This window comes from Atta cephalotes (assembly GCF_000143395.1).
Source record: "Atta cephalotes unplaced genomic scaffold scaffold00003, whole genome shotgun sequence".
In the NCBI taxonomy this organism is placed as follows: Eukaryota; Metazoa; Arthropoda; class Insecta; order Hymenoptera; family Formicidae; genus Atta; species Atta cephalotes.
This window is the reverse complement of record NW_012130067.1, coordinates 9,767,719-9,778,487: the sequence shown is the minus strand read 5'-3', so window position 1 is coordinate 9,778,487 and position 10,769 is coordinate 9,767,719. Positions and strand designations below refer to the sequence as shown.

Sequence of the window (10,769 nt, the reverse complement as noted above, 5' to 3'; positions counted from 1 at the left end):
TAACTAAACTAAAGTAATAATAGTATAGTACGTTAATTAATTAGTTATTACGTTACTTACTTATATATACTATCTACTAACTAACAACAACACACACACACACACACACACACACACACACACACACACACACACACACACACACACACACACACACACACACACACACACGTTGTGTCATGTCATAATAGCAAGTCACTTTATGTTTAATTTGTTATAATTTGCGATTAATTACTTTGAATATATCATTGTTTTCTTTGGACTACTGGAACTAAATCAACTATACCTAATTCAACTAAATTTATTTATAAAATTTATTTATATTACGTTAATCTTTGTTACAAATATTTGCATACATAAAGCTCAAATTATTATTAGCTGTACATTTGTGTTTTATAAACTTAGGAATTTATATTCAGATATGGCTTCGAATCAGCTGATTAGCTATTGCCCTGCCTATTGTGCACAACTGATCTGATATCATGTATCATATTTTTGATATATTAATTATGTTACCACTGCATTCAATAAAGTTGTTGTTATTATTATTATTATTATTATTAATATATGAAGTAATATGATTTACAAAAAAAAAACGAATATTTATTGAGTAAGTGTATAGGTTTTAAATATATATAGCCAAAATTTGCCATTTTTAGATTAATAAATTTAAAATAACAGAACTCTTAATGTTCAAAATACGACAACATGATATAAAAGACTAATAAGAGTCGGAAATTATCCATTATTCAAGAATCAAAAATAGAGTAAAAAAATCTTCATTATTCGTTTAAGCCGAGTTCATTATTAAGTGAATTATTTGAATTTATGTTTGATAAACTGACAAAGTCAAATTTAATCATCTAATCAATTAAATTGACAAAATAAGAAGATATATCAATGTTGTTAAAGATTCATACAAGAAAAATATATCAATATCATTAGAGATATAAGAAATAACTGAAATTTTGTATTTTCTTCGTCAAATAGCTAATTATTTTTCTTTATTTACAGCCACCAATCGAGGGAACCTTAGAGCGATGGGGCAGTTTCACATCAATTCTCTGTGAAACTCTGTCGAAAATGCAAAATACGAATGGCCATCAAACTTATACTCCTTTGAATCTTCTTTGTAAGCTCAGGAAAAAGACTACGCAATGCGTGGATGGAGGGCAGCATGATTCACATGAGTTTCTTCGACACTTATTGGAAATAGTTCGAAATGAAGATCTTCGAGTAAGTAAAAAAATGCTCTTAAATATCTTTGAGTTTTCGATATATTTTAGTATTTCAATAGAACCCTGAATATTTATAGATCTTCCTAGTATTGTATTCTTACAATATTTAATAATTCAATATGTGTTAATGTAAACACATCATTAGTTATGAAATTTATCATTAATCATTAGAAATGAAATAAGTTTTTGCAAAGCATTCAAATAATCTATTTTATAGATTATTATATATCTATCTTTTTGGAAGCTTGTAAATAAACTTTCTTTCATAAATGTATGGACTTTCAAAATGATAAGTGCATAGATTTTAAATATATAGCCAAAATTTGCCATTTTTAGATTAATAAATTTAAAATAACAGAACTCTTAATGTTCAAAGTACGACAACATGATATAAAAGACTAATAAGAGTCGGAAACTATCCATTATTCAAGAATCAAAAATAGAGTAAAAAAATCTTCATTATTCGTTTAACATAGTATAATTGAAAATTAATTTAACAAAGTATAATTGAAAATAGATATAACAAACAAGAATTGCAGAAAATAAGAAAATTAAAATGCTACGAATACAATACTAAGTACAATACATGTTTCGATCTTATATTTAGGCTCTCTTCAGATGTACAAAAAATTCCGACGCAGTAAAAATTATTATTCAAAGATTAAGAAAGTGATTGTTTCATTACATAATTAGATGAGTGTTAAGACAGAGAAACGGAAAATTGCTTGTTAAGCGATTGGTTGATTGCGAAAATTTCTCGTTATTGCTCTGTTTTTTAATGTGAAGCACCTCAGAGACAAGGCGTATTTGTATTGGTCCGGAAAGTTCGTGCCGATGTTGAAAGAAAATTGAAACGCAGAAGATTTAAATTTTAGTATACATTTATTAAATTATATAGATTAGTCGGCACGAATTTTCTGAACAACCCAATATATCGGTTTCTTTATTCAAGAATGAATAAAGAATGTTGTCTCAAAAGAAAAGCATAATTTTTAGTTTGAACAGAGTTTTTTTGTTGTCGAATCTTGTTTTTCATGCAAAAAATATTACTCTCATTATAAACATTTTGATAGAAAACGATTTTCCGCTGAAAATAATTTTGATATTATTAATAATAGAATCAAAGATATCATTCGGAAAAAGTTGTCTAGAACTAACAACTTAGAGAATAATGAAAAATCAATTAATCCATCTTGGTTCACCTTATGTACTGACTTTAATAGAAAAATTTTTAAACAATTTAATAGAAATGATATCAAGATTTCTTATTATGGTACAAACAAATTAAACAAATTTATTAAAGTACATAATATAAATCCTTTGGACTTTTTCTCGAAGTCTAACGTTGTTTATAAGATAAACTGTAAACTATGCATCTTACATGGGACAAACGGGAAGGAAGCTGAAAACTCGGATTTCAGAATATCGAAATCATATACGATGGAATACCAGTCTAAATCAATAATAACAGATCATCGATCGCAATTGGGTCATGATTTTGATTGGAACAATATTCAAATTTTAGATAAATCGATATATAATAAAATGTCTCAGAGATGCTTAACATTAAAAATAGAGTAATAGTCTTAACTTACAGACAAACACAGAAGGTCTTCATAAATCAATATATTCTGATTATAAACAATGTTTGACATTGCGTTACTAAGATTTATCGCAATACAGTCGAATCCGTCGAGAACGTTGTACAGTTTTCTTTATTTTATACATTGGACGTTATGCACTTACAATTGTGATATTAATTTTTTAATTTTGATAACTTATATATAACGTTTGATAACTTATACGTATATATAACGTTTTTTTATGTTCCTTTATGTTCTCACTAAAACAACAAGAAATTTTCGCAATCAGTCAACCAATCGCTTGACGCAATTTTTTTGTCTTAACATTTGTCTAATTATGTAACGAAACAGTCGCTTTCTTAATCTTTGAATAATAATTTTTACTGCGCCGGAATTTTTTGTACATCTGAGATTTTTTGTACATCTAAATATAAGGTCGAAACATGTATTGTACTTAGTATTGTATTCTGTAGCGTTTTAATTTTTTTATTTTCTGCAGTTCTTGTTATATCTATTTTCAATTATACTTATGTTAAACGAATAATGGAGATTTTTTTTATATTTTCTAACTCTTATTAGCTTTTTATATCATGTTGTTGTATTTTGCCATTTTTATTTCCTCCTCTTTTTCTATTCATGAAAACCATTCTTATTTTTTAATGGCCACAGAGAGTATATTAAAGAAAAAAACTCTTATATTAAAATATAACATTATACGATCCTTAATAAATCGTTCATAATTCTTATATTAATTTATAATTCTTATATTATTTTTTACTTTGTGCAGATATTAATATGCTATAATAAAGCCCATTACACTTAAAATTCCATAACTGTTGTTTTTCGTTAGTTGTTTTGCATTTAATATTTAGACACATATTCTCTATAGAACTTTATATTATATTTATATTATATTATACTTCAAATAAATTTTTTTTATTTTAGAAAATGCGGGAAATCAATATTTTAAAATCAATGCTAAATTTAATGCTAAAACGAGTTCTTAATTTGTGTATTCAGTATGATGTAATGATGAATCTTCAAAGTAAATTAAAATTGTGTATGTCGCTCTGCAGAGATACCAGAGCATAATTCTAAAGGAGGTCGGCCTGAGTGGAAAAACAAAGCCGGATTGCGTGGAAAAGGGCCTGAAATCTCGCGTGAAGTTCTATGGCAATCAGGCCAGTACGAGGTTGTTAGGACCAGAAGTAGTATTTCGCGGCATGTTAGTATCTACTCTAGAGTGCCTGGATTGTCATCATTCGTCGCAACGCACCGAGCCATTTCTAGACTTGAGTCTACCTGTCACTGCGGATAAGCCACAATCTCCTCTCTTAAAGTAAAGGAAAAAATTTATTCATTTTCTTTAGGTTACAATAATTAATTTTATTAACTTCTAAAATAGTATATGATAATTTTAATATATAGAAGGAAGAATAGCGAATTTGAGGATGCTTTTGACATGATGAACATTCAACAACATGATTGTCAGACGGAGATTTGGAAATCGGAGGATACACCATGGAAGCAATTGAAAAAAGAGAAAAAGGCAGCGAGGAAGAACCGAAAAAATAAAAGGCACGAGAATTATAACAATTCTAACGCGTTAATGGATCTAAATAATCCCGCGGAAGAAAACAATGATAATGTTTTGAAATCAGGTATAACTCTTTTTCTTTTGCCGTAGATATAGAGAAGCTATTTATAACAATTCGGATCTTTCTTATGCACTATACAAATGTTCCGAAAGGAAGATTTCCCATTTTCCCATTTTCAAAATTCATCTTCTACAACAAAGTTATATAAACAAAGTTATATAAACATTTTTTATTTTTAGAAGAGAGTGACGCCGATGTAGAAGACAATATTGAGATGGACAATTCTCATCCGGAGATTGGAGAGTCTGGTTATAGCTCTGAGAAAGCATCCGCTGTCACCAGTCCTGTATCTCCTGCTGACCATCATCACCATCATCATCATCATCATCATCATCATCATCATCATCATCATCATTATCATCATCCAAACAATGATTTTAATAGCGCAATCAGCCCTGAGGACAATAATCTGGATAACAGTAATTTAGACGCAGCACAAGTTAAACATCCAGTGAACATTAATGCATTAATTAGTCCTAGTCCAACCGATGTGTCGATGACGGACTTGACTCAAATCAGGATGCCGTTCGAGAAGACTGACAGGACCAGCTCCGAGAATGAAGTGTTAGCTACAGCATTGATCAGCTCCATAATCGTCAACTCTGACGTCACAAGCCCCGAGATACCCACCGCAAGCTTAAGTAGCTCTGCTGCTTCTAAGGGGAGTCCCACTAGTCCTGTCAATAATGAAAAAATTGCGGAAAGGTCAGATATTCAGATATTCAAACATTTACAATTTTTTAATTTTGAATGTTTTTTTAATTTTTCTAGTTTCTTGAAAGCTTAAGTTTATTAAATTTGTTTGAATATTGATTTTTGCGATTCTTAAATCCTGGATTTTTTACATTTCAACTCTTAATATGTTGTACAAAATTAGTACCTGATTTCTTCCTTTTGAATATCTATATTTAAAAAAATTTTAGATTCAAAATTATAGAAATTACGCACATAGGTGATAAAAAAAATGTTACACGTTGTTTTCGAAGATTTTTTTAGATATTTAAAAGGAGGATGTTAAGTTAGGACTGTTTTTTGGTAGTAGTTTAATATGATGTGTAATTTGTACATCAGAACTTTTTTATTTTTGGTCGAAAAACGGCCCTAACTACATTCTCCTCTTTGAATTAAATGTAGTATCTTCTCAGATTGGATGGAGTTGAGACATGGATGGCTACTACTTTATCAAGATATGGTAGAAGAAAATATAATAACGGAACTTCGAATGGAGATAATCCCGAAGAGCAAGATGTATATAACGAGCTTGGTGACATAGTGATGGGAATGTCTAGGCTGGGAATTGCCGGGCATCAATCACTTGGCAGGTACACAACCAAGGAGGGTGAATGTTCCGTGGAATCATGCTTGAATCAATTCACTGCACTAGAACTAATGACGGGAAGTAACAAAGTCGTATGCGAGGCATGCACAGCTCGTGAGAAGAAGGTAACTCAAAAAGAAAAGAAAGTGATCCTTCTCAAGATCTCTAAAGAAACTTGGTACATTCGAGAAATATGTGAGAACTGTTATAACATTTTCTTTTTTGTCTCCTTATGTAAGTGAGAATAATATCATTTCATTTTCACTTTTCTTTTTTTTTTCTCAGACTCAGGAAGGTTCGTCAAAGATGGTATGCACTTCGAGTACAAAGCAATACCTCATCTCTCAAGTACCCCCGATATTAATACTGCATTTGAAAAGATTTCAAACGCAGAGAATTGGTTTTCGAAAGGTTTTCAAACATGTGTCATTCCCAATATTATTAGACTTAGCACCGGTTTGCACAGATCGCAAAAAATCTCGACTTTATGCACTTTATGGGGTCGTCGAGCACAGTGGAACTGTTCATGGTGGTCACTATGTTGCTTATGTCAAGGTAGATTATATTTAGATTTTGAAACACTTTCGTACGGAATATTTGAGATTTTATAAAAAGATAAGATAATGAACTTATTTCTCAAAAAATATGGATAAGAATGTACATTGAAAATAACTTTAAATAAAAATATGTTAGAATCTCGTATTTATATGAATTTATCTTTTTATTTATATGATTGGAAGAATTTTATTGGAAGAATTTATTAAAGTTGCAACTATATTGCACTAAAAAATCAAAGAAAAAGTACGAAAATATTAGATGTTTCTACTACTTCTGATGATCTTTCTTTGTAAAAAAATACGTGACATAATAAATTGAAAAATTATTTTTACTGATTGAATTCTTATTTTGTGTTTATATTAGACGAGATTGCCGCTATCATCAGATGATCCTCGATGGAAGTTTCTTCCAAAGGATAAAGATTCTAAAGCGAATAATGAATCGAGTAGTTCAGATTCAGATGAGGAAGAAGCATTAGCGAAAGGAGTATCCATTGTGGAACCTCCTCCTGGGAAATGGTATTATGTATCAGATTCTCGGTAAGATTTTCTATAACATATTTATCAGAAAACACAAAAAAAAGAAATATACATATAACAAAATTAATATCATCAGCTACAGGAGATTATAAAATTAATTTCAGAAGTTGCTTTTTTGTTTAGAAAATTAAACATAATTTTCTAAGTACAAATCTCATATTCATAAAAAATTGATATTGCATGTAATATATTGCTTCTTGTCAGAATGTAGTAAAAATTGTTACACTTGTTTGCTAATTTATTTCACGTGTAATAAGAGTAATTACTAGTATAATTATTATACTATTTGTTTAATCACTATTTGAAATTTATTGTAATTTTTTATGAATATCTATTCTATTTATTCTACATATTCTATCTATTCTAGGGTATCAGAAGTAGATGAAAATACAGTGTTACAAAGTCAAGCGTATCTTTTATTCTACGAGAGGATTCTCTGATTCAATAAAATGAAGTAGAATGTGAATGAAGATCGATGTAGTTACGTTTATATTTCCAATTTTCGAAAGAAAGAAAACAGATTTATAATAAATTTATTAATTACATAATTATTAGCATCATATTGTGCGTTATCGAATGTATGATGTAACAGATTATGTGTACACACATTGCAAGAAATCTGTAATCTATTAGAAGTATTGAAAATTTGGTTCTTGAGAAGTTGTTTTTTACAATCGATTAGCAACAGATAGCAAGAATTATTAATAAAAAACTTGGAAACTTTCATAAAACGTTGAAGTGGATGCTGACAGCCGAACTTGACCGATGTCGATAGTACTATGATGGAATTAATAAGGTCATCGATGAGATATTGTTATAAAAATGGTCGGCGCTTATGGAATTTGCGTGCCTATTAAAATTTTAATGATTAAGAATAAGAAATAAGACTAATAAACAGTAACTAATTTCATGATTTATTAGTTTGTAGTATGTATACATATATGTGTTTAAAATTTAATAATACTAGATTTTTATTAAAACTGATTTTTAATATTGTCATCCGAATTTGATTATCAGTAGAGATGATAACTGCAGAGAAAAAATTGTAATTTTTCGGTAATATATAAGATAATAAGCATTAAAAGTATGCATACTTATTTATACAGCATTTATATAATGAAAAAATCACGAATTTAATAATGTATTATCGAAATATTTATATTAATAATCGTAAAATTTTTATTTGTCGATAATGTCATTGTTCTTCATTACCTCTAGATCCCTGGGATCTCATAGTCATGAAAATTTGCCTAGGTTCAACGGTCTTTAAAAATATCTCGTCGATGATAAGACGAAATGTTGCGCAATGGCGATAGCAATACTGGAAGTAATCAAATGTTCCCCAACATGCACTTTCCTATAGGGCTGTGATTTCACTAAGGCCGATTATTTAAGGAGATGCTGGAGTCGCCTGTATTACCGATAAAACATTTTTGTTTCTGTCGAATTTCTTCATAGTGATTTCACAGAATAAAAATTTCTTTTCCACAAAAATGTACATGCTAATGTACTTGTCGCTGGTGTATTTCGTGTACAAAGCTGAAAAAAATAAAAAATTACAGATTTCTTTATTCATTTTTATCTCAGAATAGCGACCGAAATTAAAATTAATTTAAGTCTACATTGGTGGAAATGGGCATTAGGATTTCTTTCACTAACCTCGGTTAAGTTAACCGACGATTACATGAAGTTTATTTTTGTCCAGTTTTACAACGATTAATTCTTATGCGTGGTCTACCATGGCAGTATCAGTAATAGATGAGGCTGTAAGAGTAAGAAATTGTGAGAAAAAGTCAACTATGATCAATTGGTCGATTTCTACACCTACTCCTTAATTAATTATTGTTATTGCTCATTGTAGACTATATAAGATTCCACAACTTATGATTAACTTTTAATCGGGGTTTAACTTATTTTAAATAATAATGAGTAATAATGAGTAATAATGAGAAACTGTGGGCCTAAAGATGCCATTTCATGCGACGCTAAAACTTGACATTCATTTGTGTTCATTCTATATAATTTTATGATTAACGTTAAAAAGTTTGTTTCTATTCAACTTTTTTGGCGGGCCAATTTTTATAATATAAAATTTATTTTGGGCATTTTTAAAGCTCCTAGTAGTTATCACAGCCAGTTATTGAATGACGTCACAAGCGAGAAATGACACGTTAACTTTTATTACGTACCATTTATAAATAAAGACAATTTGAATAAATGCATAACAGAGCATAAGCATAATATAAGACTGCTAGATCAATGAGCATCTAGCATAATATCGCCATATTGATTTATATAAGATGCTTGGTTTAGCGGCCTTATGTGACATTTATGTTTTGTTATGCATTTCATGTGTGAAGCCTTTAAAGTGGGAAGCATAGACTCTGGCATAATGCATAATACGCGTAATGCATAAGAAAATAAACCAATTAAAGTCCTTCGTTTTTTCCTTTCTATGAAATAAAGAACTCTGATTGGTTGAATTTCTTATGTGTTATTCGTTATGCAAGAGTCTGTGCTCCACGCTTAAATGTAGTCAAAAAATGTAGTCAAACTTGCATAATATAAATCGTATAAATATATGCATAAAGAAAATTATTGGATATGATGAATTGTTGGGAAAATAATATCAGGATAGCGATCATGAATTTTTCTTTAAAGAGGAAAAAGAATGAAAATGAAAACAAAATTCATATAAAAAATTTTCATTTTTTACATTTCTGCCCTAGAAAAAAAGTTACAATCGCTATTTAGATTCTTAGGGCCGGTTGTTCCACTTTGGTAATTTTACCTGTGAAATAAATTTGATAATCCGCGCATATGATTGGATAATCTTGTTACTTACCCAACAGGTAAAATTTATCAAAAGATGGAACAATCGACCTTTAAGCCAGAATCAGACTACATATTAAAAAATGTGATTGAAGATTGAGAAGCTCTGCACAATAAAAGGAACAAAAAATAGAGAATAGAAAATAAGAATTTCAACCTATCAGAAATCATGTATTGTGGAATACATAGTTTCTGAAATTCTTATTCTTTAAAAGGTTGAAATTTTTATTCTTTATTCTCTGTTCCTTTTATTGTGCGGAGCCCCTGAAAGATTAAAATTTGACCAATTAGAATAAAAGAAGACAAAATTTCTTTCTCCTTATTGGTGAAATTTTAATCTTTAATCATCAATCTCAATCTTCAATGCATAGTCTTATTCCGGCTTAAATCAGAACAGAGAGAAACCTGAGAGAAGACATGACGGTCCAAAATCTGTAATCAAAATATAAGCAAAATGCTGCCGCGCATTATTGCTCTCTGACAAAATGGATGTAAATTACAACAACATCCATTTTTCTTAGGGTACATTAGAGTCTTATATGAAAAAAGCGACGGTGTCGCGATTTCTGATTGATAATAAAGCAGCCATATTGTGCCTGCAGTGGAGAGCTATCATATGTCAATGTTTCCTTTCTACAGCTGAACTGGTACATACACATACTTAAAATAGGTATACCAGGTGTACAAGTATGAAATGACGATTTGAGAAACAGATGGCGCACCAATGCAGTGTGAAGTACAAAGATTTAACATTATACGCCATTTTATTGTATCATTAACAAGTGTCAAACGCGCAAAGTGATTTGATTGAAAAGTGTTTGCATAGTATTGTGTTGCTGTGTTTAATATAACGAAATTTGTACCAAATAAGGAGCATTCGCGGACAGTTAATTTTTTGTTTTCATTTGAAGAAAACTGTTGCGGAATCACCGATTACTTGGAGAAGCTTATAGTGAACATGCTCTATCGCAAAAAAACGTGTGAACGATGGTTTCAGCGTTTCAAAATTGAAGATTTCGATGTTGCAGACAAGGAACACGGAC

The 10,769-nt window shown here is 29.9% G+C and overlaps 1 protein-coding gene across 1 annotated transcript in view; it reads left to right on the top strand.

Moving 5' to 3' along the window:
* The window catches only part of LOC105625666 (ubiquitin carboxyl-terminal hydrolase 45), an 11,947-nt gene extending 4,583 nt beyond the window's left edge, over positions 1–7,364 (top strand). The window contains 8 exon segments of the mRNA XM_012206989.1: positions 1,015–1,236; positions 3,898–4,160; positions 4,250–4,482; positions 4,659–5,184; positions 5,625–5,922; positions 6,083–6,352; positions 6,719–6,894; positions 7,262–7,364. Coding sequence (XP_012062379.1) covers positions 1,015–1,236; positions 3,898–4,160; positions 4,250–4,482; positions 4,659–5,184; positions 5,625–5,922; positions 6,083–6,352; positions 6,719–6,894; positions 7,262–7,334 — 2,061 coding nt within the window. The 3' untranslated portion in view covers positions 7,335–7,364.
* Positions 7,365–10,769: the final 3,405 nt, after the last annotated feature.